Raw genomic sequence first — 27,516 nt, 5'->3', positions numbered from 1 at the left:
ATTCAAGGGAAAGGCTGGTGTGTCCCCGGGATGCTAATTACCCCTCTGCGCTGAGGCCCTATTTGTCACGACCCATCCCACTGCACAGGAATTTGCACTCCAGTCAGATTCTACAGCCACTTAAGGGAAAAACTCACATGTGTTGGTTGCTGGCTCACACTGCAGTGATAACGTCTGAAGACTCTCCTCATCCATTTCTAGCTCCAAATTGGATAGGTACTGCTTTACTTTTCGAGCCATTTGGGCATCTTCATAGAGCTTTTTGGCATTGAGGAAGGAACTACGACGTACCCGCTTTTTATGACCACCTGTCTGAGCAACGTCTAGCACTGTTGCATTTGTACTACCCTGGCTGAGAGACCTGGAAGATGAAAAGGCAGGTATGCAGCTCACTCTAGCACGGGATTACAGCCTCTATTTGAAACATGCCAAGACTTACGTAAGTATTTTACATTCAAAAGATCACATGCCTCATTCTGGTAAGTAAACTGTTACAGAGAAATATAGGCTAATATAGATTAAAATGTTTTTTAAGTCAAAAAAAATCATACACACACACATACAAACATATATTTGCTTGGCACCTGGTTCTAGTCCAACTAGGAAATTCTGCTTTTCTCATCTATACAGTATTCAAGGCAGTTCTTTCACAGAAGCCAGCAAATAATAATGATTATATATAAAAAAGCTATATATAAAAGCTCATGCAATACATAGTGAAAATCGTTGAGATTTACAGATTTACATTACATTTACTTCTCTTAAAGAGGAGGTCTTATATAAATTTAAATAAAATTAGCCACACTGCTCACTATTGTTTCCTTTATTCCTTGAGTTAAATGTAATGAGTTTTTAAAGTAACATGGGTCAATTTGTTAATAAAATGATCATGCAAATATAAACGTGTGTGTATATATATATATAGAAACTAGTATATGAATTGTTAAGATTGTTTAAAAAGTACTGGTTTACAGAATGAAAATAGTAGTTAGTTGAGCCATAAAAATTTAGTTTTAACACGTGGGGCACTTTTTATATTATACATATTTAATTAAATATCTGTGCTATAGTATTTAAATTGCACAGTTTTTCCTTTTAACGTTCTTCCTCCCATAACCCCGCATTAGGCTTTCTCCATTTCAAAGCACACAAATTATATTAAAATAAAATCTTTTTGAAAGTTCCAAAGTATGCCTGGCCTACAGTTCCCCAAAACCATCATCAATTTTTTCATGGCTGTCATGGATTATGACCTCAAAAGCAAAAGCCCCAACAGATTAAACTTGAAGTCAGTTTGCCAGCTGAAATTCTGCTAGAGCAAGAGGGTTAAGAAAAAATGCAAAGCACCAGAAAATACAGCAGGTAAGAAAACAATGCAATGAGCAGAATAAGAATCGTGTGTGGGTTTGCAAGGTCTCCACCACTTACCCCAAACTCCTCCATTTCTTCTTCCTGTAATTGAGAGCCATGGAGGTTGAAGCATGGGTGTAGAAAGAGAGACAGAAAGATCACAAGCTCAGAAAGAAAGGACTAGACTTCTGGGTAAGCAGTACTAGAAGCTCACAAACATTAAACTGCATAATCACCTCACACACGCAACTGTACTGGCAATATTCTTCTGGCTCAAAAGACAGATATATTTAAAATTTTTGTTCTAAAAACTCCTCTCCTTCACTGTATTAACCATTTTGACTCTACTGACAACTAAATCCATTGTATAGATACTGAGACAATATTGTTTGGGTTCTTTACATATTTTTGTTCATGCTATCAATTATGAGTTTTAGCTCCACAAATTGGGAGTTCTCCTCGTGTCAAATGAAAAATTTCTGCGGACAAGCTATTTTTACTGAGAAGTGTACCTGATGCAGAATAAGACATTTATTTCAAATTGAACTCCTGGGGGATTCTGGGCACGACCTAATACAATTTCTACCATGCTACAAATACAAATACATGAAAATTTCTCCTTTATCAAGAAGCACTAAACCCAACTTCTCTAATCCCACATGCGCTGCTTAACTTTACACACTCACCGAGTCCTGAACATGAGGGCAGGGTCCATGTTAACGGAAGCCATACGGCCGACATGACGAATTTCTTTTGCAATCATCCTTAGCTTCTCAAAATTGACTAGCCCATCGACTTTTGAGTCATTTCCTATAATTGGCAAAGAAGAAAAGGGGGGATCAGGTTGGATTCATTTATTCTGTGTTTCCACAAGTGCAGACAGAAAATCTACATTATATTAACCTTCATGAAGGAACGTGAGATCCTTCTTGATAACAGGGAACAGGGGGATTATGGGAGGCTGTAGGTTTTGACTGTTGAGGACATTGCGATATTTTGCCATGTTTCTGGAGGGATCAAACAGGTCTTGGAGATCTTGAAACAGCTTTTCATATTTATTGGGAAGTTTTTCCCAGGTGGTTCGTAGTCTTGCCACTGGTGCCAAGTTTAGACCACTGGAAGGAAAAAAAAGTGACATAAAATCAAATTACCCATTAATAAAACACCTCTGTGTTTATACTGTATATACATAGCAATTTACAGGACTCATAAGAAACTATGAATAATTCTGGGTAATGAGAATTGAAGACAGAAGCAGGGTCAAGGCCAAGGATTATTACTCGTCTTCCCTTTGTACCTTTCTAGTCTGTTTTTTGGGAACAAACAACCAGAATGTGAAATATCATGAAGGTAGCATTTTGTTTGCAGCTTTGTCTCCATACATAGAGAAGCACTTGGCACATAGTGGGCGGGTATTTGATAAAACAGACTAGCCAACTATCCTGTAGTAATAAAATGAAAGTCATAATAGTAATGAGAGTATGATCAAATTCCTAGTGAGAGAGGATGACCAATAATAATCATGAATATCAATACTGTTAATTGTTTCAGTTTATATTTTCTTCCAGCCTCAATCTAAGCATTTAAAAGGGAAGAAAATGAACATTTGGGCATCTGCTTTGTGCTAGCTGATAGAACTCCATACACATAATACCATTTAATCTATTCAGTCACTCTCCGGGGCACTGTTATTTTACAGAGAAATAAACTGGTGTTTGGAGAAATTCAAGTAATTTGGCCATTTTTTTAGTTTGTAGAACTAAAAAAAAGGTAGTGAATATAGCTTTCCTGGGCTCTACATGTAGCTTACAGGAGACTTTAAGAATGATTGGATTCAGAGAAAAAGAATCATTGAATATGATTCAATTAAAAACCGCTATACTTACACAAATTATATGGTGTTCCTGGATTGATATTTATTTTTGATCTACAAACTGAAATGAGTCTTAGGACCAGTATGCTTTCTTACCTGATGATTGCAAACATTGAGTTAAAATTCTTGCATTCCCTGCAGTGTAGTGCTATCTTGATGAAATGCTTAATGATCTTCATCCTCTTCAGCTGGTTTGTCTCTCTCAGAATTTCAGATGCTACCCAAAATGTTTCTTGGTTAATTACTTCTTCAAATTTCTTCAGGTTGGCACAGCTGGTTTTGGATTTGAGTTTAAATAAATCATCTATATATTCAGTAGGTTCAATGTTACGGAAAAGTTCAAAATTCCGCATGGAGAGCTGTGTGGCAACTTCAACAGTACTAAGCTGCAGGAGGGAGATTTGACTCTCCCTCAACAGCTCCTGAGCATCTTCATCTGAACAAAGAGTTTCTGTCTCCATGTTGTTTTTCAAGTAATACCTATGAAAAACACAGAATTCAAAGCCTAAGCAGTACTCTCATGACATTACTTGAAAGAGTAATGCTCCTCTGCAGACAACATGAACAAAGACGTTCACTTGAAGGATGGAAGAATTCTCTACAAGGACAGAGAATGCAGCTGCTGCCCCAGTCACCAACTGACAGAATCACCTCCAAAAGCCACTGATGGAAGCTAATGAGTCCCAAGTCATTTCACTTGTACGAGTTGTAATGTATTTTTCTCTTGCCTTTCTCTGCTTTCTAGATTATTTTTTCTGTTTTTGCTAAAAATGACAGAAATGACCTAAACTTGAAATTTGTGTAAATAAGAAAACGGGCTCTAAAGTTAGAAGGCAGTGGGAGAGATCAGACACAGGTCATCTCCCTATTTTTCCAGAGAGGATCTGTCACTATTGATGGATCCAAACTGGATTAGTCCAAGTTTACCTATTTCTTCAAATACCAAAGAAAGAAAGAAACCTATAAGCCATTCCCCCTCTGTTTGATACTATGAGTACAACAATCCTAAAACAGATTTTTAACTTTTAAATATCTGATTTTCATAAAAACCCTACAAGTGAGGCAGGTATTATTCTTACCAGATGAGGAAACAGAGCCTCCCAAATATTAATGAATCATTAATATCGGTGACAGATGAGACTCATTAATACCCCTTTCTCTCTGTAAACAACTTGCTGTAAACAGAATCCAGATGTTTGCCCTGTGTTTTTTTTTTTGGTGGGAGGCGGGGAGGAAGAAGGGTGGGGTTTGTAGACAGATGCTTTTCCTAGGCCAAATTCCATAAAGAAGGAAACAGAATAAGCACAGTGGGTGTCCTGCCAAACTGGCCTGTTACATATTTCACCAAAGCAACCAGGACAGGAAACACATACCTTGAGGTCTTTACATTCACAGACTCAACGTTCCCAGTTTTCATCACTCATGAAACCCATGACCCGTATTCGTCTATAATTTTCTTGAATGTGAATCACGAATCTGCACCTCAGCGGAGACTTGTAGAACTCCATCATGGTTACAGATAACTCAGTGTACATTCTAACGAAACTAACTGCTAGTGTCAGGGTGGAAATAAAGGAGGGTGAAGGAGAGTGTGAAAGTTACAGTTGATAACAAGAAAAATGAAGTTCTGAATGAATTAAATCAGGTTTAGACATAGATTATGGAAAAGTCAAGGACAATAAAACACCATCTGGCAAGAGAGGGAAAAAAATGTGATTTATGGAACTATTTACTATTCCATCAGTTCAGAATCTGGTCATTGAATGAGAGCCAAAACTTAACCACTTTTTCAACTGTCACTAATTTGTGGTTTGAGGATACAAATTATATGTATAAGGGAAGTAACATTCACTAGACTCACAAAACCAGGTACAATGTTTTCTCACAGGTAATATGTGAGATAAACAGGTAGCAGGAGACCAACTACAAGTTTAGTTCTAGAGTGAGGTATTTTTCCTAATGTAATGCACAATCACAGGCAAGCACTGGCAACCACATAGTCCTAGGTAGTGTCATCTAAACAAATGAAGCTCCTAGGAAAGTTAGGCAGGCAGGAGCAACTGACACTAGACTGTTCTTCAAGAATATGTCTGTGAATGTATACATCCAAGAAGAGCGCATCAGGGTTAACTCTGTGACTTTACATGAGGTATACTCCACTGTTCTGCCGGTCTGGTGTCCTTAAGGACGAGTCTAAGAGGTGACTGCTGGTGCCCAGACAGGCCACAAGAACATTCAGGTCACAATGCCGTGCTTTGGAAAAGGTTCTAAAGAGATCCTTGTGAGGGTCAACAATCTATGGGGTATTTTACTTTGATATAGCAATTCTTGGAGGACAGAGAAATAAATACTTCTTTCTACTTTGCAGGGGTACTTAATTCATTTTAAAAACGCTTTGAAAAGCCCTTTGTTCGTCTTTTAGATGTCCACATGGGCCAGATGAGGGGTTAAAGAAATCCAACAGAAGAGATACTGTGTACCTTCCACTCAGTTGTATTCTATCAGCAAGTTTGGAAAGCTGATCTGGAAGTCGTCTTTGTTTGATTACACCCTCAGGTGTGACGGAGACCTCGCACAGTGAATATTGATCTGGAGTGGCAGTCACAGCAAACTCCCTGATGGCCTGAATGACGACTTCCTTCGCTGTGGTGTCCTTACTGATCATGATGTATCGGCTTTGCTGGTCAGCCTTAAAAACCCTTAACACTTGATCTGGCAAGTCTGGGGGAAATAAAGGCCATATATAAGTAGAACAGATTTTAGTATATGGTAATACAGTTAAGTGAAGTAATCTGAAAAACCTCCTGAGAAAAGATAACACTGAACTTTCATCTCTCCCTTACAATCCTTCTTCAAAGACTTGAGCAGTCAACATACTAAATTCAAGATTGTCAGGTTGATAGCAAAAAAAAAAAAAAAAAAAAAAAATTTAAATCAAATTCTTCTTTATTATACTGAAAATCCCATTAAGCTAGCCTAAAATATTCCTTTCCCTCCATTTATTTTAGTATGACCTAGTAATAATCTGCATGGTATGTGTTATCTTCATTTTATGAACGAGAAAACAAATTCAGAGAGATTGATTTGCCATTGCCGTATCAAATTAGTCTGAAGAATAAAAAAGAACTGATTCTGGTTGTTTGAAATTTAGGGTTCATTCTGACTTTCAGCATTTGACATAATCCATGCCAAACCAAGAGCATAGAGCATTACCATTATGTTAGAAGCAAACAGATTGCTATAAGAAAACAAAAGCGGCGGGGGGCTCACCCGGAGTCGTACTGAAGTCTAAAATGCGGTGATGTGACTGCAACAAGTCGGGATTGCTGGATGACAAGGTTCCGCTGACGGGCAGTGCAGTGGGGATGTGCTTCGTCTGCCTTAACCCCACTATGCTGTCGTCCTGAGACTGACCAATCCCAATATCACTGAACAAAGAGGAAAAATCAGAAAATCAGTGATCTACAAGTGAAAAGGCTATAACACTCATCAATACGTAATAGATGCAAACCATAAATAAACCGTATTTCCTAAGACTTGCAGTTCATTTAAAAGTACCATTAATAAATCTGGTTGAAAACAGCAAAAGCAAGTATGGCTTAAGTGTATCTAACTCAACTTATCATGTTGTTCCTTAAGCATATATTACTCCAAAATCTGTCTTTTTCACTAGACAATGCATAACAAATACTAGTAGCTTATCAGTATATTCAAGAGAAGATAATCTCTATTTACTCCTGGAAATAGACTTAAGAAAAAGCACATAGAAATGAGTGTATTCAGTCTCATTCAATTGATAATTTATGCATCAGAATGATAAATTATTTTAAAATCTAATTTTTAAAAACTGAAGAAACAGAGTAAAATTAACAGAGGGGAAAAGAAATCCAAACTGTCCTAATTTCATTCTCCAATGTTTCAGAGAAATAAAAGAGATCTCTATGGAGTGAGATGTAAAGAAACCCTGACACTGACACTATTTCTTAATTACACAAAGCATAAAAAAGCAAAGATGCATGGTGATATTTCTTAGCATCAAAGAAGAGGAAATGGAAATCCAATGACTCACTTTTAATTCTCTACTCAAAATTTCTAGTAAGACATTTATGTTCTCCAGAGAAATACTGCTTATTATTGATAGCTATGAAACTAGTGCCATTTGTAAAAAGTCTGTTACTGTGGACAATTCTTAAAAAGTGATTTAATAACATGTAAAAATTATTTCTAGAATTGAAGGGTCAGCCGTTTTCAGAACAAAACATTAAAATAATAAGCATTGGACACACACGAAATAACTAGATCATAAGCAACTAATTTCTAGAAATACCTTAAAACGAGGAGAAAGAAAACTGTACTAAGGTTAGGTGTCCAAAGTAACATTAGATAATGTTATATTTAGTATCAATTAGGTTTTTAGACACTAGAGCTTGATCATAGTACCAACTATCTTAATGGCTGTGATTAAAAAAAATCTAGCTGCATTCTTTATTTTGAGAGGGGAAAGAATAGAAATTCTGTAGTTAAATAAGCAAGGATAAATTTTTTTCTTTTCAAGTCAACATAAAAAAGATTTTAGTGTAAATTCTTCCAAATTCATAGGTAAGTACAATGACAAAATTCAATTTCAATTTAAACACATATTGGCATGCATATAAAGACAAATATTAATGCTCTGTGAAACATTAAAACCTTCACATTATTAGTAAAGTTTTGTTTTTCATCCATATAAACCACCTTTTCTGCCAAAAAATCTCAGATAGAATCCATGACATGAGACAACTACTGTGGGCTCAGGCCAAAGATATAGCCAATTGGACTACTACTGCCGCAAATAGCTAAAAATACCAGAGCTACCTTCTTAAGAAATGTTTCTCAGCAACATTTTAACACTGAAAATGAAGATCTAACTCTTGCCTCTCTCTCTCTTTTCCACAGACACGAGGCTACTCTTGGATTGAAACTACTTTATATTCAAGACTTAATTCAGAAACGTCCCTCTCTGAGCATATCTTCTGTTTCCTCTCTCCAACTCTCTCAGTTACCGAAGCTGTTTTTTGGCCTTTGTTGATTTTATAGTTTGTTGATTTAGTCCCTCTTTTCTCAGGATTCATCAGTCTTTCTTTACTTACCTTACAACCAGATCTGAATCCTATATTCCTCTTTCCTCACCCTTTTCTTCCGCCTTTTTGTTCCCCCACTCCACCATGCCTATCCTTGCCAATTCGCATCATCCAGCATCTTAGCTACAGTCGAATGCTCTACCCCTGAGCTATACCCCCTTGCATCATCCAGCATCTTAGCTGCTGTAATACTGACAGTGTTTGGTGGGGAAAGGAACCACAGTATATCTAGAAGATTTGTGTAACTGACTAGTGACTTTGTTTAAAAAGAAATCTTTGTGAACACATGCTAATTTCTAGAAGAGCAAAGTTTAAGTAGTAACTAGTATTAAACAAGTCTATCACACCATATAATAAATAGATCCTACACTTTATTGAGCCATCTTTTAAATATAATTTTTTAAAATTTCAGTTGCTTTATATATGTATGAATTATTTCAAATAATTTTCATAATAAAACCAAGAGCACAGAGCACTTAAGAGGCATACATGCGCATAAATACAAATTAAGATGTTTCCTCAGTGTTTCAAAATTACACATCTTGATTACCTTCTTTTCCTTCTCCAGATTTTGAATATCTTTTTTAAATACACACAGAACAAAATTATACACAGTATTCTCATATTGTGTTCTTTGCCAATATCCTATACTGTGGATGGCTTATATCCCAGTTCTTACGTGTCATGTTTCTATTAATACTTGCCACGGTCATGCTGACTTTTATTTAACTTTTTTTAAGGTTCATATTTAACTCATGGTCAAATATGACTGGAGGATGTTTTAGTTATTGTGCTGCTAATAACTCTACATTTAAGTAATTTTTTTTGTCCACTTAAAAATTTGTTTTGTTTTTTTTTAATCTAGAATGGTCACTTTAAAAATCAGTTTCTATTTTCTGTAATGTTAACAGGCCTAATCCATCATTTATTAGAAACTTACTCAATATAAACATGCTCTCAAGTGTACAAATAAAACCATTATACTCATTGCTTATCCTTAGGACTCTGCTGTAGAAATCTTTTTAGCTGATACAAATCCACCAATCCTTATAGTTCAGTGGGGACAACACAGGTTTGACACTCCCATCAATATTATATTTTGGGCCATGTCTCTCTAATCTGTGGATAAAATTTTATCTGAATTGGAATTTAAGAAATGTTTGATATAGTTCTGAATGTCTGTATCTACTGCTTCTCTAGGAAGACCCATTATTTTATCAAAGAAAGAAATATAACCTACATGCTTTGAACTGATCTCTTATATCACTGTAGTTCGAGGAATATAAAATAAATGCATTTGGTGTATACATATTATTTACTTATTTATTTATAAGTTATTAGCACGTGCACAAGTGATGTGCGTGAGGGAAGGGGCAGAGAGAGAGAAACAAACAGACAGACAGACAGGGAGAGAAGCAGACGCCTTGCTGGGCGTAGAACCAAATACTGCCAATCCCAGGACTCTGAGGCCAAAACCTGAACAAAAAATCAAGAGGTGGAGGCTGAACCAACTAAGTTACCCAGGAGTATTACATCCAGGTTATTTAATATTAAAAACAAAAACCTTTGCTAATGGTAACTGAGTTTTATAAAAGATTTCAAGACTCAGAAGAAGCTACAATGAAGAAATAAGCAAGCAAACAGGCAAACAAGACTTAAAAAGTGTGACACCTACAACTTTGTCTAGTCTGAGCTCCTGGCATAAATTAAGCACCCAAGGAGAGATTCAAGAATATACCTCACATTATGGACTGTAGAGCCCACTGAGAGAAAGGAGTTTTGTGCTTGGTTAGTGTTATCCTGGCAACAATTAAATAACTGAAAACAGGAAAAAAGAGAATGGCAAGGATGAAGAGTAGCAACAAAAGCAGCAGAGATTTGGTTGTCAAAAAGCAGATACTGATGGTAGAGAAGAAATCCAGAAACAAAGAAAAAGTAGCAAAAATAACTCCAAACCATGAGTGAAACAGGAGCAAACACATATTCTTAATTTTTTTATATTCAAGAAATTAAAAAAAAAAGTCGAAATGAGAAAGTGCTAATGAAGCTTGCGTTAGACAAGTAAGTGGCAAATATAGGAGATTAAAATCAATGTGGTTATTTAATATTGCTTCTAAGAAAGCTCAGCTATAAAGCTTAGAACATTTTTTAGACTCATGTGTAAACATTAACTATATCACTATCTTTACATATCATTTTAACACAATAAAATAACAGAAAATTCATAGACACTTACTTATATGGTTTCTGTGGTAAGATACTGATCCGAGTCTTGTCAAGTATCTTTTTTAGCTTGTTCCTCCCTCCAACAGTATTGGCTTTACTTTTTTTATTTACTTTTTCAAGTCCTATCACCTGTTCTACATCTACAGCGAGATCTGGAATGGAGTAGCGACTGGCCTTTTTGATGTCTCCAATTTTAGGAAGGTGAGGGGCACCATTTCTTTTCTCTTCTGACAATCTTGTTAGAAGTTCTTTAAATACTAAAATGAAAAGAAACACACACAAAAAAATGCCCATTATAAGAAATGTAAGCAATTCAAAGGAAATTGTAGGATTTGGAAATAGGTAAGAAATAGACACTTCAGCTCTCAAAAACTATAATCCTACTGAAAAATACTGCTCCAATGAATGAATGACACCAAAAATCTGCTTTGTTAGGTTGCTCTACCACTTCCATTCAGAATAAGTTAAAATGCAGTGGTATTTATAGGTATTTAACATAATGGATGTTTAAAACATTTATCAATAATAATTTTTATGGTCCTCAAGTCAGATTGTGATTTAGAATGAATTATATGCATATATACATATGTATTTATTTTACTATATTTTGATTCTTATATTTGAAATATTACTTATAAAAATGTCTTTTTTTCATGATTAAGACCTAAATGTGATAAAGACCAAAAGGAGAAAAATGAAAGTATGCAAAACTACTTACCAAATAAATTGGTTTTCACAGTGATCGATAAGTGCGTGTTATTTCGAAGAATTTCCATGGCTTTTGACAGCTGAATATTTTCAAAGTTTTGACCATTTACTTCTAATATCTAAAAATAAAATTATGAAATTTATTTCAGTATCCCAATTAATTGAAGGAAAAAAGACACCAATATTCACCCTTAAGTTTGGATTTAGAAATACTATACCTGATCCCCTCGTTTCAAGCCTGCTTCAGTTGCTTTGCTACCTGAATCTACACTGTCAACAAAGATTCCAAATCCCTTCTCTGAGCCGCCAAGTAAGATAAAAGGCAAAGGAGCTTCTCGGGATGGTTTTGTTAATGTCATCAATCTTCTTTTTGCTTTAGCCGCACATGCAATATTTAACAGCCTTAGATGTCCACCCATTTTCTATAAAAGTTCAGAAAGAGTGGTTTCAAAAATAGGCTGAATTCAATGAACTTAAAATTGATCACTTTTTAAAATCACAAATATTACCTCTCTTTCCAGGTTATTTTCAAATTCTTCTAGAAATCGAGTCATTGCAGGATCTCCTTCAAAGTCATTGAAGTGATTATTCACCCACAATAATACTACCCGTGTAACCTGAAAAATCAATTGTTTTCAATAGGTTTTCTTCTTCTCAGTACTAAAAATGTTCAATTAAAGTCATTTCAAAAAAGATATCTAACAAACAATTTACTTAATAACAATGGACAATAAACTAAAAATAAAACTCTTCACAGCAAGGATTTTACTCATAAGAAAATCATCTTCTGAAAACATATAGATTATGAATACAGACTTTTTGTTATTTTGCCAAGAAGGGTTTTGTATCTGTGAAGGGTTGTACTTGTATCTTATTTACTCTCAAAACATACTTGAAATTGGTCATAATAAAAATAAAGCTATAATAAAACCAAAATAAATTAATACAAAAGAAAACAGAAACTATAAAATAACAGCAGAGGGCAGAATAGATAAAAGGAATGAATAGTATTAGGCCTACAAAGAGCTATAAGGGAACAAACTGTAAAAGGAAGGAACTAGCTGGGAGTTATTGGGAATTACATCTTACTTGCTGACATTAAATTTAGGAGACTTTTTGGTACCTGGGTGGCTCAGTGGGTTAAAGCCTCTGCCTTTGGCTCAGGTCATGATCCAGGGTCCTGGGATCGAGCCCCACACTGGTGTCTCTGTTCAGCAGGGAGCCTACTTCCCCCACCCCCTCTGCCTGCCTCTCTGCCTACTTGTGATCTCTGTCAAATAAATAAATAAGATCTTAAAAAAAAAAAAAGATCTCGGAGACTTTTAATATCTATAATTCTTCGGGAAAAATATGTAGCCTTTCTCACACTTTCACACTTGTTTTCACAGAGCCCTATACCTCCTTTATACAAATGCACAGTTATAGAATATTTGTGTTGTACCCAGTGAGAAGTATGTGACATTCATTAGATTAAGTTCCACGTGGACAGCTTTATCTGTTATGTTCTAAAGACATCCTTAAGACTCACTACAAAGCCTGGAATAGAGTGAATTCTCAACAAAAGTTTACTAAATGGGGATGCCTGGGTCAGTGCTGGGCATGGAGCCTGCTTAAGATTCTCTCTCTCTCTCTCTCTCTCTCCTCCTCCTCTGCTCCCCACTGGTGCATTCTCCCTTAAAAGAAAAGTACAACTGTGACTTTTTAAAGAAGATTTTATTTATTTATTTGACAGATATAGAGAGAGCACAAGTAGAGCAGCAAGCAGAGGGAGAAGGAGAAGCAAGCTCTCTCTGCTAAGCAGGGAGCCCGAAGCGGCACTCGATCCCAGGACCCTGGGATAATGACCTGGGCTGAAGGCAGCTGCTTAACTGACTAAGCAACCCAGGCACCCCTAATTGTGACTTTAAATATAAGAGTATTTGTTTTACTTATGAGTTTAATTTTCTAAATTTTAAATAACATAAAAGAAATTTTCCATAGAATTGCTTTCAAACATCTTAACTTTTTAATTAGAGTGAGAAAATTAAGCATGGTATTCTTTCAGCAGTAGAGAAACAAAAGTGATGGTATATAGTTAATTTTTTTTTTAAAGATTTTATTTATTTAAGAGAGAGAGGTGAGAGCATGGACAGGGGAGGGAACAGGTAGAGGGAGAAGCAGACTCCCTGCTGAGCAGGCAGTCCAACAGAGGGCTTGACCCCAGAACCCTAGGCAGATACTTCACTGAGCCAAAGGCAGACATTTCACTGACTGAGCCACCCAGGTGCCCACAGTTAATTTTTTAAAAGATATTATTTTTAAGGAATCTCTACACACATTGTGGGGCTCAAACTTACAAGCTCAAGAGTCACATGCTCTTCTGACTAAGCCAAACAGGGACCCTGGTATATAGTTAATTTTTTAACTACAGTTAAAATACTATTTATAGTTAATATATACTTAGGAGTCAAGTTTTGATATTTATATTAATTTTTGCTCATTTACTATCGCTGTTGTCCGTTTTTCAAGTTTAGGAAACCCAGAAGATTACCTCTCTTGAAACTGTATCTAAGATAAAACCTTTTCATAAAATTAAAATTTTGCAGCTAAGAAGCCAATTTAAAGGTCTTACTAGCCTATCAGAGGTTAGAAAATGGAGATTCATAAATCATAAGTTGAATACTACCAAATACCACCACCAACAAATAACTTTTAAGATGTAGTATGTGTTAAGAGGTATTAAGTGAATTGAGTCAAGGACTACAAAAAGAACTTTACTTCTATTATTCCTATTCACAATAACCCCAAAAGGCTGCTAATTATTCATTTCAAAGTAAATAAGTGATTCTCAGGAAGGTCAGATGACACATAAAGTACATGGCAGAGTTAACACTCAAACTAAGTTTTGACAGCTGGAGAGTTTGGCTCAGTTGTAAGCTTAGGACTCTCGGGATATGAAATGAAAAGCTTCGCTGTCCTAATGATTTCTCTAAGGCCACAGAACTAGTTAGTGGCAGAACCGGCAGGAGAACTTGGGTGCTTTTCACTGTTGGTCTCCTGTTCTGGATCTTCCCACCTGTCTTCCCCAGTCTGTCTCATGTAAGTTAGACTCACAAGGAAAGGAAACATTGAGTACAGGCAAAAATTAACTCTCACACCTCATAAAAGTATGTAGTTTATAATCTAATCTGGTCTTGACAGAGCTCTCAGGAGCTTATACAGGAATCTGTTCAGAATTGTTTTCCTGGGGCCTACCGACCAGCAGTGCTTATAATAAAATGCTGCTTGGGTGCCAATTTAAAAATTGTAACTTTCACCCAGCATACACGGACCATTTGCCTAAGTAAAGAATGCAGATTCCAATGGAACTCAGGAGTTTGGGGGTTGCATCATTTTGGGGGGTTAAAAAGTACATTCTCTTATTCCATTAAAATAATTTGAACATTATTGGTGTGACAAATATTAAAGTATCCTTAAGTTTATATCTGAATATTTCATATTTAGAAGCCAAACCAGAATATATTTTCTAACCTTATCCCTGAGGCTCGGGTCATTAAACCACTCCAATAACTTTTTGCCCACTTCCATTGGGCTAGAAAGAAAAGTCCTATAGGTCAACAGGAAGTCCTCTATGAATGTTGGGTCCACCACCGAATGCTCTTCCACTAAATGCATTGTTAATCTCTCTGAGGTGCCCTGTAACAAATAAAAGATTTAATCACTATCCTGCATAAATACCATCTATATGGTACCTTAATTCCAAATTTTCAACATAAGATGAACTGGGTAGTAATATATACCACAATTTATAAAACTGCTGTTCATCAGGCAGTATAAAGATTTTTCTTAACAACTGATAACTTTTAAGAGAAATTATACACAAAAATGTGGCATGTGGAATCTTGAGTGGTCAAAACTAACTGATACTACCCAAAAAAATCCTCTCACAAGATGGAGGCATTTCAGTCTTACCTTGATGACGATGTGCCCCTTTCTTGTTCCGGTTCTATCGAGTTCTCGGTGTTCTTTTACCATAACAATTTCTCCTTCCTCCTCAACTTTTTGCATGTTCTTTTCTACTTGGTTGAGGATACGGCAGTAATCTTGCTGGGCTATACAGACAAACTGGAATAAAATGTAAGTCACATGTTACTGATGAAGTGCTTGCAAGAGACCTAGCTGTACTAATAATTCAGTGTTTTAATTATTTAACACTGACATTTTTCCACGTCTTTTCCATACCCTCTAAATGAATGCAGTAATGAACCTTAATCAGACTTCTCTACTTTTTAATGTATTTCTTCCTTGGCCAAATCAAGTTTCATTTTTAGCATATTTATATGTACTTTATATTAAAAATCCTAACAATTTTAAAAATCAGAAGATAAAATTAGAAGAATTCTTTTTCATATGCCTCTTCTTTGATGGTGGAATCTTAGGAGGGAAAATTTAAAAACATAATTGCCATTTAGTGGGTTTTACAAGTTAGAGAAGATTTTAAAAGCAACAATTTTAAAATAAAGATGGTTTTAATAAAATATCAAAATTCAAAGACACCCTGGAATAGATATTATAAATTTGCTAATTATACTGATAAGAAATCAGTTTAGAAAATTTATTCAACTGTAGCCCTGAAACAAATACATTACATGTTAATTAAAAAAATAAATTAAAAAGTTTATTTAAAAAAGTCCACAAAACAAGTCACCTACTTGTTAAACTTAAGTCATTATTCTTTGTAACTAGTATTAAGAGTAATCCTTATTCTTAAAAAAAATTTAAAAAATAATATGCACATCAAGCCATCACCCCAAATATAAAGAATCTCAGGGCTTAGGGCAAACCATTAAATTACATTTCTCAGTGATTTTAAAAAGAAAGTGAAGAATGAATTATACAAATCATTTATTGCATAAAATAACCAGAAACCAGTGAGGAGGAGATAAGAGTTAGATTCTAAAGTAAGAAAGAATTGAATTTTGAAGAATTGTATTCTCATTTTGCAAATGAAAAAAGCAAGGACTTTTCTTTTTCTCCTTTAATGTGAAAAGATTTTTTCTTTTTAATTTTAAAATTTTTTATTTTTTATAAACATATATTTTTATCCCCAGGGTTACAGGTCCGTGAATCGCCAGGTCCACACACCCCACAGCACACCCCCCCCCAATGTCCATAACCCCATCTCCCTTTTCCCAAGCCCCCTGAAAAGATTTTTCAAAAAAGGGGGGATGGTTAAATTACAGCATATAGAAGATAAAATATGACACAGCCATCCAAAGTCATATTTTCACAGAATATTTACAGTTTGGGCTTAATGTTCATAATAGCATATTAATTTTTTTAAAAGATGCAAAACCAAATGTTGTAATAACTATAATGAAGACAACATGATCATCATCATTTTGTGGTAGCCTTACAGGAACTTTCTCAATTTATCCTCCTTATCATCCTATAATGAAGGTAATACTATTATCCTCTTTGTACAGATGAAGAAACATCTGTACCAACAACCTGCTGATTTGCCCAGGGTCTCATAGTTACACATGTGCTAATCAATCAATCAATCAATAATATATATATATATACACATGCACATCAAAATCTTGGAGTGAAATATAACAAAGTGTTTAATCACTATTGTTTCTGAGCAGTGCAAATTGTGACTTTCATTTTATTTAAAATACTTTTCTATATTTTCCATACTTTCTGTATAATCAGTAAAAATTTTTTAAAAGAAATAGCAGTGCTTCATACTTGAGAAACAGCATATTAGAATTTTTAAAAAGATTTTATTTATTTATTTGACAGAGAGAGAGAGAGAGAGATCACAAGTAGGGAGAGAGGCAGGCAGAGAGAGGGGGAAGCAGGATCCCTGCTGAGAAAGAGGGCCCTCCCCAGAGAGCCCAATGTGGGGCTTGATCCCAGGACGCTGAGACCACAACCTGAGCCAAAGGCAGAGGCTTAACCCACTGAACCACCCAGGCATCCCAGCATATTACAATATTAAGTTCCTGTCAGAGCTAGCTGATAGAATCCCATTAATTTTTCAATTAAGAACTTGGAATCAAAAAGTTAAAATGAAAAAGACAGGCTTTTCTTGTAATTACATATAGTTTAATTTTTTTTTTAAACATTAAAAACAAAACACATTTCTGTAACATTGACCACAGGTGTATATATGTTTTAAAATATGTGGTCCTTAGTTCCTTGTCTCAAAATAATTAATTTTTTTTTTTAATAGAGCACCAAAATTGCTTGCTCTCTACGCCTCCAAATAATGTCAGGTGACCTTTTCTTATACTCAGTTTCAGAGAAAATAATTACAAATTGTATTTTCTCATTTATCTCCTAAAAAAAGAAATAACATCTATGAGTTAAAAGGAGTAACAGAGAAAAGAATGCTTTTAGAAGAGAACATACTAAAATTAACATTGACTAAGTTAAACTGATTTAAGGAAATTAGAATAAGCTTGTTTTGAAATGCTTAATGCCTAGAGAGACATTTTTGCTATTTCTTCTGTACCAAACTGAAGAGTATCACCCAAAAAGAAAATAAAACCCAACTGAATTTCTAATATGGCCACATATATTTAAAAAGAAATACGTTTTAAATGAAAACATCTATCTACATTTTTATTAGCAGTTTTAGTTTTGCTTTAAGAAGTTTGTAGATCTAGGGACGCCTGGGTGGCTCAGTTGGTTAAGCAGCTGCCTTCGGCTCAGGTCATGATCCCAGCGTCCTGGGATCGAGTCCCACATCGGGCTCCTTGCTCGGCAGGGAGCCTGCTTCTCCCTCTGCCTCTGCCTGCCTCTCTGTCTGCCTGTGCTCGCTCTCACTCCCTCTCTCTCTCTGGCAAATAAATAAAAAATCTTAAAAAAAAAAAAAAAGAAGTTTGTAGATCTAATAAATTCATGTGTAAAACATAATTTTAATTGGTCTGATGAAGCCAGATGAAAAATTGTAAATTATGTATATAATTTTTTTGGTAAGGTTTTATACTTTCAGATAGCTGTTAACACATGATAACACCTTGACATTCTGATATAAAATAAAAATTCAAACAAGATTTTGCTTATACAAGGCCAAAGGCAATTCATATTGGAGGATTGGTTTTGTGGCATAAGACATCACAACTGGTATGTAGAAGAAAAATTACAGATGTTGAAGGGATGAAGTAAAATTAAGCTTCAACCCTAATACAGTATTGTTAACTTTCAATGTATCCAGGCAACTTTCTCCAAAACTACTTAAATTCCAAGTGTCAGTTTCCATGGTCTCTGAAAAAGGTGTGTTTAACAGGTTTACCTTAACAGGTTAGATCTATTTAAACTGGGGCACTTTGCTATCTGTAAGGAAAGTTCATACTTAATTGTTCACACAGGTATCCAAGTATTCATTGAAGGGTGTAGGGCAGGGTATTAAGCAATGCCTGATGTGTCACTGGCAGGCCTAAGACAGGTAGTGGGGAAGGAAAAAGGAGAAGGAAAAGGAGAGTAGGAGAGTAGAGGAGGAGGAAAGGAAGAGGGATAGGAGGTGAGAAGAAGAGAAAAAGGCACGTATGGGAAACGGAAAACCATTACCAATCTCTAAGTACCTATATGTGTCTATATATTGCTCTGCTTTTATCCTTCAAACAGGACAGGGGAAGAAGTATAGACAATGGAAGGAAAGAACTGAAAGAAGAGCATACAAAGGAGGGATCTGGAGCAAAATACAACTTTGAGCATGTCTTGGGATCCAAATAAACAAAAATAAATGTTAAGTTTAGTCCACTCATCGTAAGCCACTTAGTCTTATTATGAACTCAACTTAATTATCACATTACCCAATGTTTATTTTCAGAACCCACTGCAATGTAAGAAAATTAAGACCAGTCCTAGACGAAGTTGCTTCTTGGTAAAGAGAACACCATTTTTGTTCATTTCATTCAATAAATATTAATTCCTAGTGTGCTCAGGAGAATGATATAAACTTATGGAGGCCATCTTATGGTTGAATGAAAATATGATTCTCACTCTTTCCTCCACCTCCTCTAACAAGAGGAATGATCTGACATGTTACTTTCTGAGGGATGTATGACATTTTAGCAGAAATACACTGAACTTCTAGATCAAAACAAGCATTTACATTAAACGGTCTAACTTTTATTCTCCATCCTTGTTTTACTGCTGAGGGAGTGAATGTCAGATGAGTCAGTGGAGGTATAAGCCTGATTCTTGAAACCCCTGATTTAACATGTTCCTTTTATAGTGGCTTAGAGTGGAGTGGAGTGGAGGAAAGAGACTATCAGGCAGATACCTCACCTTTGACCTACTTTGTATATCTGGCAACCTCGTATCAGGATCTATGAGTCTACGTATTTTAATCAGAATTTTCTTTTGGGTCTACCTTGCTAACACTGGGTTTCCCACTAATTCCTCATTCAGTAAATGGATTAGACTATATTCCTTGACATCTACTTTCTCTTCCTGTTCCAGAACTCCCAGATAAATATTAAATGTTACCTGGTATATTTGATATTTCTGAAGCACTCTGTAATACTCAGCCATATAACATTTTAATCAATTATTCTAATACATTTCTATGCCTCTAATATCATTTCAGTTCTATGATTACAAATTTCTAGCAAAAGTGGCTGGCCAATTAAGACATATTAATGTAATCAATGAATTCTCAGAAATAAAGTTACTTTTTAACTTGCCCTTTATGGGCAGAAACTCTGACTAAAATGCTCCAGTAATGCCAACATGTCCCAGAGAGGAACTGATAAGAGATAATAGAATGGGGAAACCTTTAACAAATTTCTAGTTTTTTTAGACTAAGTATGGCTTTATTATTTTTGGAAGTATAGTTCCAGAGCTGAAAAATCATACATGATTGCTTTTACAAACACATTGCCAGGCCAAATAGACTTCAAGATTTACCTACCATTTTGTTTTCTTACCTTTAATTAGTCTAAGTCAAATCTTTGGGTTTGTTTATATTAAAATATTTTATCTTTCAAAGACTTCTTTTTTCAGAAGAAAACATAAATAATTGAGAGTTGACTATATTTAGAATGTTCTTCTGGCCTTACTATTCAAAACAATGAACACAGCCATTTATTTTTTTCTCTACAGTGCTTACTGAAAGAATTATTTGGCAACATTATTTAGATTCTCTAGGTAAGATCATTTTATTTATAGCCCATGGTCATTTTCTTTTTTGGTAAGTAAAATGCTTAAAATGAAAATATAAATGGGTACTATTTTACATTTATCAGACACAATAAAAATTCAGTGATGTTCTTTCAGAAAAAAGTATACTCAGATGTATTTCAGACTACAGACTAATAAATACAATGAGCACTTACCTTTAATTAGTCTAAGTCAAATCTTGGGTTTGTTTATATTAAAATATTTTATCTTTCAAAGACTTCTTTTTTCAGAAGAAAACATAAATAATAAAAACTTGGTAACACAAGTATCTTAAATTTATTTCTTACTAATACAAAGGTTACCAATTATAATCAATTTAATTATAATCTAAATCTAACTAAAATCTAAATTTCACATTTGGTCTCCATATTTTCTCTAGTCTTTTATTAAATGCTTTTAAATAATGAATATTAACATAATATCAACACTAACATTTTTCTTTTGCTATCAACTATTTTCTTTTAATTAGCAATTACATTTTTACTAGCAAGTTCTACTGATTCATACTATGATTAATTTATATGACTTCTAAATCAATTCCTTATTTTGTAGGTATTTAAATAAAAACACTGGGATGCCTGGGTGGCTTAGTTGGTTAAGTATCTGTCTTCCACTCAGGTCATGATCCCAGGGTCCTGGAATTGAGCCCCACATCTGGCTCCTTGCTCAGTGGGGTGCCTGTTTCTTTCTCTGCCTGCCGCTCCCCCTGCTTGTGCTCGCTCTCAGACAAATAAATAAGATCTTAAAAAAAAATAAGATTCTGAAAAGAAATAAAAACAATGCATAACTGTATCACATCTTTATTAATCTACTTATTTCTTTTCATAACAGATGTTTTACTGCTATATTTTTTATGAACAGATTATAAAAATATTAATGAAAAATTTAAAATATTATGTTTATAGAAACTTTTAATAAAAAAATATATGTAACACCTAGTTATGCAGGGTCCAAATAACTTTATTTATTTATTTATTTTTTAAAGGAAGCTCTGTGTCCAGTGTAGGGCTTAAACTCTTGTTCTGAGATCAAGAGTCACATGCTCTATGGACCAGGCCGGCCAGGTACCCTGAGTCCAAACAACTTTAAGGAAGATTAATATTTAATTTTCTGGGGCATGATAACACTAAAAGTAATAGTACTAATTTAAGATATTATTTATAACTCTAAAAAATGACCTATTTATATAGGCAGAAAGATCTTACCCCAATGACATATAGATGTTAAGCACAAAATATACATTTTTTTTTTCAAAATATATAGTTTTAATGATATTTCATACCTGGCAGTCATCCACTTTCGTTCTCATTACTCCTTTCATGTATTCTTTGTCCATGGTAGGAGAGACACCGAAACTATTTCCCATACATAATATTTCTGCTTTTCCATCTGGATAAGTTACTTCCACAGAACCATTCAGAATCACTGACCAGGAATCCAGCTAATTAAAAGAAATGAAGACAAAGCAGAGAATCATGGTCATGCAGCTATTAGTGCTAGAATGGTTCCTACAAAGGATTTAGCAGATCTTTCACCTTAAGGATGGAATAATTCAAGGAAAATGAACTGTTTACTAAACTCAAAGAACAAGGAATAAAGCAAAGCACAGATCTGTGTTTTCCACACACCTAGCCAAGGGTGCTTATTCTGCTCTTTTAATTTGACCTCAGATGCTTTTCTCTAGGTAACACAAGGAAAAAGAATTTCTTCTGCTCCCCAAAACATATGTAAGTAATATCAAATGATCACCATTGTCTCAATAAGATCATTTTGTTCTGACAAAAGGCATATTATGAACATTCAAAGTTACAAAAATCTGAAAAGTTAATACATCAAAGTATTTCTATCAGTATCATATGAAATATTATTATAAGAAATAGTGGATTTGGAATACTTTGACATAACAATAAGTATATCATAATTCTTGAATTATTCAAATTACTTGTTGCTTATTTTTTTAAGAGGAAGAAATAAGAATTTTTTTGTGTATATTTGTGTATATTTTTGCGCATAAAGCAAATTGTTGAGAGACCCTCAAACAGAAACTTTTTAAGTGGTGGCAATGTTCACTGACCTCTTCACCATCATTTAACACTATGGTCCCAGCTCTTTCCACCACTGCAAACACCATCACGGCACAGAGTTCTCGTCTCACCGACATTGTCATATTGGCAAAAGCAGGCAACTGGTGCATAAATTCTAAGAGTTGTTCTGAAAGGCAAAAGATATTGTAAACATTACAACTTTTTTAAAAGCAAACATTCAAAAAGAATGCTTTAGGGTTCTTTTTAAATGTCCTACAAATGTGCCCACTGGAAAATATAATTACTTCAATTATTGTTAGTACAAAAGTTGGATTTCTTGCAGGTATACCAAGAATTGTCACTGTGGAAATGGTGACATTTACTTATTGATTTAGGAACAACGTATACACTAAAATTCAAATTCTAATGGGAATGAAGAAATTAACAAACTTCAAATGGGAAATTTCTATTGAAAATGAACTATGATCTTAAGGCTAATTAAAGCTGAAATGAAATAAAGCTCTGAGAATTCTGCAAAAAGTCAGTAGGTCTATTCTAGTGTCTTTTGGGCAAGTAGATGTCCAAAACAGCAGAAATAACCTCTCTTAATCTAAAGCTAGTCCAGGATTTAGAATTCAAAGGATAAATATGATGAATGAAGACAAACCTATCAAAATTAATCAACTAAAAAAATTTACAACATTATGTGAGAAATACAAATGAAGATTGATATATTATTTTTTATTCCACAGACTGGCCAAAAAAGAGAAAAGTATGAACACTCTTCCTGTTGGCAATGCTGTGGAGAAACAGCTTAAACTTTGATGCATTTCTAGCTGTTGACAAGATGGATGACTTCATAGTCTTTTCTAGTCCTGTGGTCTCTATTTTTAATTTTCTCTATTATTAGGTACCTTTACTAACTACTTACTAAATGCTTTCCTTACTTTCACTATGGCTCCATGAGGCACATGTTTTCTTTCTCATTTCATAGGGGGAAGCCGGCTCAAAGTCATATAATTAGGAGGTGGCAGTGATATGATTCAGGACTGCCTGCCTGCCAGAGCTTCTGCTGGACATTATAAGTAGTGATAAAGAACACAAGGTGAATGGCAGACTTCATTTGAATACTTATTAGTTCTATTACTTTGGAAAAGCTGACTGATTCCCTTAAGCATGTTTCTGTCATTTGTGAAAGAACAATATATAGTTGAGACAATAACATGAAATAGAAATAAAATAAAGTCCTTAGCACAGAGTAAATAATAAATAAGAACTGCTATTCTTGTCATTATTATCATATATCATTCAAACTTTTAGCTAAGTAAAATTCTGGTACATTTTTCTTGTCTTCATATAATGAAACTGTCCCTATGCATATTCCATCAATCTGTTAGGATTTAGTGACATATTTTACGTTTTCGGATATACAGTAGCTTGTTAATTGCAAAAACAACACAGAATAGAAAGATATATTCTGTGAAAACATTACATTTCCAGGTCAGACTAAGTGTTCTTCTCTGGTCCAGCTGGATAATGTCTCTTCTGATTAGACCCTATGTCATCCCTCCTGTGTAAGACTTTTTGTAACACAGGGTAGCTTCAGAATCAGAGTAACAATGGTAGGTGGTACTCAGCGTTCTTAAACCTGACCCAGACTGCTGTGCCAAGAAATTAATTTACTGTTGCAAACCAGCACTTTTTTTTTTGCAACCAATATTTAAAAAAAAAAGAAAAAGAAAAAGGAATCAAAGCACATCACTTACAAAATGCATTCTGTTTAATGAAACTTTTATTTCTGGAATGAGTAGGTGCATTTGTGTCATGCCATAAAGTATATCTATTCCTGGGCACAGTGATAAAGCAATTTCTAATGCTACTTCAAGAGGTGACCCACATCTATTATATATGGGAGGTAAGAATCATTGTTTTACAAATGCATGGGCCTTTTGATTTGAAATATAAAGGCCAATGTATAAAACCCTGGTTCTCTGACTCACCTATCACTGTTAATTCTGCAGTTACCAGCTCTGCTTTCTTCAGCTATCAGTCGCCTACCCCTCACCATAAAGTATAGAATATTATCTATAGAACACATATTTTGCTTTCCCCCCCTCCCCAATTGATACTGAATTTCCTTGGACAAATGAAGATTTATGGTCTTAAGAAAATATGGGACTAGAAGTTGTCAGAAATGTCTTAAATTTAACATAATATGTTTAGGCAACAATAAGTCAAATCACAACCACATATATGACTGAAGAATATGAAACTTATGAATATAAAGTATAAAAATATATTCAACTAGGGACTCCTGGGTGGCTCAGTTAGTTAAGCATCTATCTGCCTTTCGCTCAGGTCATGATCCCAGGGTCCTTGGATTAAGCTCCCTGTCAGGCTCCCTGCTCAGCAGGGGGCCTGCTTCTCCTTCTGCCCACCCCCTATTCATGCTCTCTCTTGCTCTCTCAAAATAAATAAATAAAATCTTTACAAAAACATATTCAACTAATACTTGTTATAATGATTTGAAATATCTTGCGTAGAAACTATTCTTGATATTTGGAAGATTCCTGTTCATTAGTGGGTCATGAAATCAAGTTGTGCTATATGAAATAATGACTAACATTAAAAAAAAGATATGATAGGATAGGAAATATCTGTGTATCACACATAATATAGATAAATAATAAAAAGAGAGAAAAATAATTATAGTCATGTACATGATTCTTTAGCCTCAGTTGAAAAACTAAAAATAAATACATGCTTAGCCAGATGATATCTAAGAGTTTTTGACTCTCAAAGATTCAATAATGGTATTTCTGGTTTTGCAGTAACTTCTGTTTATTACACTGGAGAATTAGAGCAATTAAAAAAGTAAAAAAAAATTCTATCATAACCTTCAATAAATACATAAATATGAAATGAAGCATTTGGCTGTCAGGACTCAACATAAACTCTGGTAATGCCATAGGGATCACACAGACGTTAAGGAATTCCATCTGGGATGAGTAAAAAGATAGTTTCTAGGACATGGAAAGCAGCAGTCATGGATTGGAGGACTACTTTCTTCTATATTGCTTGGAAAAATCTATTAGAATCACATATTAACTAATACTATTTTATCTTATTAGGAAAGGAATACTTCTGCTCATGAAAAAGCCATTTTTAAAAACTTTTTTCTAGTAAGTGTGACATACAGAAAACCCAGATAATCAACTTACAGACATCATAAGCTACATCAGTATAGAAATTAATTTATCTTATTTGCTTTGCTTTAATTTTGTGTAAGAAATGATTACTATTAAGTTTTGTTTTGTTTTGTTTTAATCTGTGGAGTTTTTTGGTGGTATGTTGAAGGGGAGAAAAAAGAATTCTTTGGAAGAGATCTTGGAAGTGGGTCTCTACGCTAATGTGTCAAGGCATCAAAACAAAAAATTGAATTTACAACCATTCACAGTAATTGAGGACCTACAAAGGTATGAGTTGGAGGGCATAAATCAATAAAGTCCCTTCCTTCAAAGCACTGAAACAAAGCACTGAAACACACCCAAGAATCTATGGGAATCCAAAAGCAATTTTAATTCTTGCAGTTTTGGGTTTTTTTTTTTTAAATATTTTATTTATTTATTTGACAGACAGATCACAAGTGGGCAGAGAGGCAGACGGAAAGGGAGAAGCAGGCTCCCCACTGAGCGGAGAGCCTGATGCGGGCTCGATCCCAGGATCCTGGGATCATGACCTGAGACAAAGGCAGAGGCTTTAACCCACTGAGCACCCAGGCACCCCAATTCTTGCAGTTTTTAAAATATGATCAATTTTAGCAATTTCATTTGATTCAACTTAGATTCTCCCTCCAACCTAGATACACCATCCCTTCCCCCTTTTTTGTGGGGGTAGAGGAAGGTGAGGAAGGTGGTTAGGAAGAGATGTATCCAGAGAAAGCATCAATTATGTAAAAGGTTGTAGTTTATATGAAACTAAACTAAATATAACTATATACTGGAAGGTGAGTTAGATTTAATAAAAGAAACAGCTAAAGGGCTAAAGAGTTCCCACATGTGGTTCTGTTTTGGGGAGTTAGAATATAAGATCTTACAAATCTCTTGTAGGCGAAGTATTTATTAGGTCTTATCTTTAATAATAATGGTTTATTATTTTAGTTAATAGTATATTGAAAGAAGCAAGCATCAGAATCTTCACAGCTTACAAGTGAATTGTTATTCAAATAAATGTTATTCACTGGAGATTATATCAACAAGTCCATTAAGAAATAAGATAGCTTTGTATTCTCCTGTAGTAATCAGCATAGCTTTTGCTTTCCAGAAATTGTGGAAGCTTCTTAGATATGAAGTGAAAATTTTAAATTTCCAGGAATGACATTTTTAATAGTCATTATTTTCTTCCATAACTATACTAAAATGAACATATTCAAAAAGATGATACATTAACTTACAAAAGAATAATTTCCACATCAATCTGTTCATAAGCAGTGTTCAACCTCATTAAAAATATCTGAACAAGGATTTTGGATTAAGATGGCAAACTGAACACACTTCCAACTTCACTTTCTCTTTAAAACTACAATAGAAAGATTTATGTAAAGAAGTCGGCAAGGACAAAGAGAATAGGACAGTGAAGTACAACTTTGGACACTGGAAACCAAATGCATGTGTATGTGGTATCAGTCATGAGTGAGTGAAATCCACTGTTTTCAGCAGGTAAAAGAAAACCACTCTCATTTATGCTGCAGAACCCTCAAAACCCTCAAAAGACTTACAAACTGTCAGTACCTTTGGAATGGGAATAGAGGTGGTAGAGAATGAAATGGGCTGGCATCAGGGATGGAAGTCTGTGAAGCCATTAAGTACCCTCCTCCACCAGAAATTATCCAGAAAGGATTAACACAGAACACATGCTTTCTTGGGGGCCACAGACCCAGGTGACTTCCACTTTGACTTCCTTCAGGTCAGAGCCCTTTAAAAGGGGCCATTCCATTACAGCCATTCCATCCTGTTCAGTTTATTCCCCAACCTCCATC

General features: G+C 34.7%; 1 protein-coding gene across 17 annotated transcripts in view; it reads right to left on the bottom strand.

The window, feature by feature from the left end:
* RAPGEF2 (Rap guanine nucleotide exchange factor 2) overlaps positions 1–27,516 on the bottom strand; it is a 239,962-nt gene that overhangs the window by 11,853 nt on the left and 200,593 nt on the right. For 15 of the 17 annotated variants that reach the window (XM_013048270.2, XM_013048273.2, XM_013048271.2 and 12 more), the window contains 15 exons: positions 22,529–22,665; positions 21,737–21,895; positions 15,229–15,381; positions 14,788–14,952; positions 11,787–11,894; positions 11,496–11,699; positions 11,288–11,396; positions 10,580–10,826; positions 6,494–6,651; positions 5,704–5,944; positions 3,320–3,703; positions 2,254–2,465; positions 2,037–2,160; positions 1,429–1,452; positions 138–361 (listed from right to left, as the gene is read on the bottom strand). In XM_013048270.2, the coding sequence (XP_012903724.2) occupies positions 138–361; positions 1,429–1,452; positions 2,037–2,160; positions 2,254–2,465; positions 3,320–3,703; positions 5,704–5,944; positions 6,494–6,651; positions 10,580–10,826; positions 11,288–11,396; positions 11,496–11,699; positions 11,787–11,894; positions 14,788–14,952; positions 15,229–15,381; positions 21,737–21,895; positions 22,529–22,665 (2,649 nt within the window). The remainder of the gene's footprint in view (positions 1–137; positions 362–1,428; positions 1,453–2,036; positions 2,161–2,253; positions 2,466–3,319; positions 3,704–5,703; positions 5,945–6,493; positions 6,652–10,579; positions 10,827–11,287; positions 11,397–11,495; positions 11,700–11,786; positions 11,895–14,787; positions 14,953–15,228; positions 15,382–21,736; positions 21,896–22,528; positions 22,666–27,516) is intronic. The other 2 variants (XM_013048272.2, XM_013048277.2) reach the window with 1 other exon arrangement.

The sequence above is a fragment of the Mustela putorius genome, unplaced genomic scaffold (genome assembly GCF_011764305.1).
Source record: "Mustela putorius furo isolate JIRA1106 unplaced genomic scaffold, ASM1176430v1.1 tig00000056_pilon_pilon_pilon, whole genome shotgun sequence".
NCBI classification, from domain to species: Eukaryota; Metazoa; Chordata; class Mammalia; order Carnivora; family Mustelidae; genus Mustela; species Mustela putorius.
Note: the sequence above shows the minus strand (reverse complement) of the source record. Positions and strands in the feature narration are given on the sequence as shown.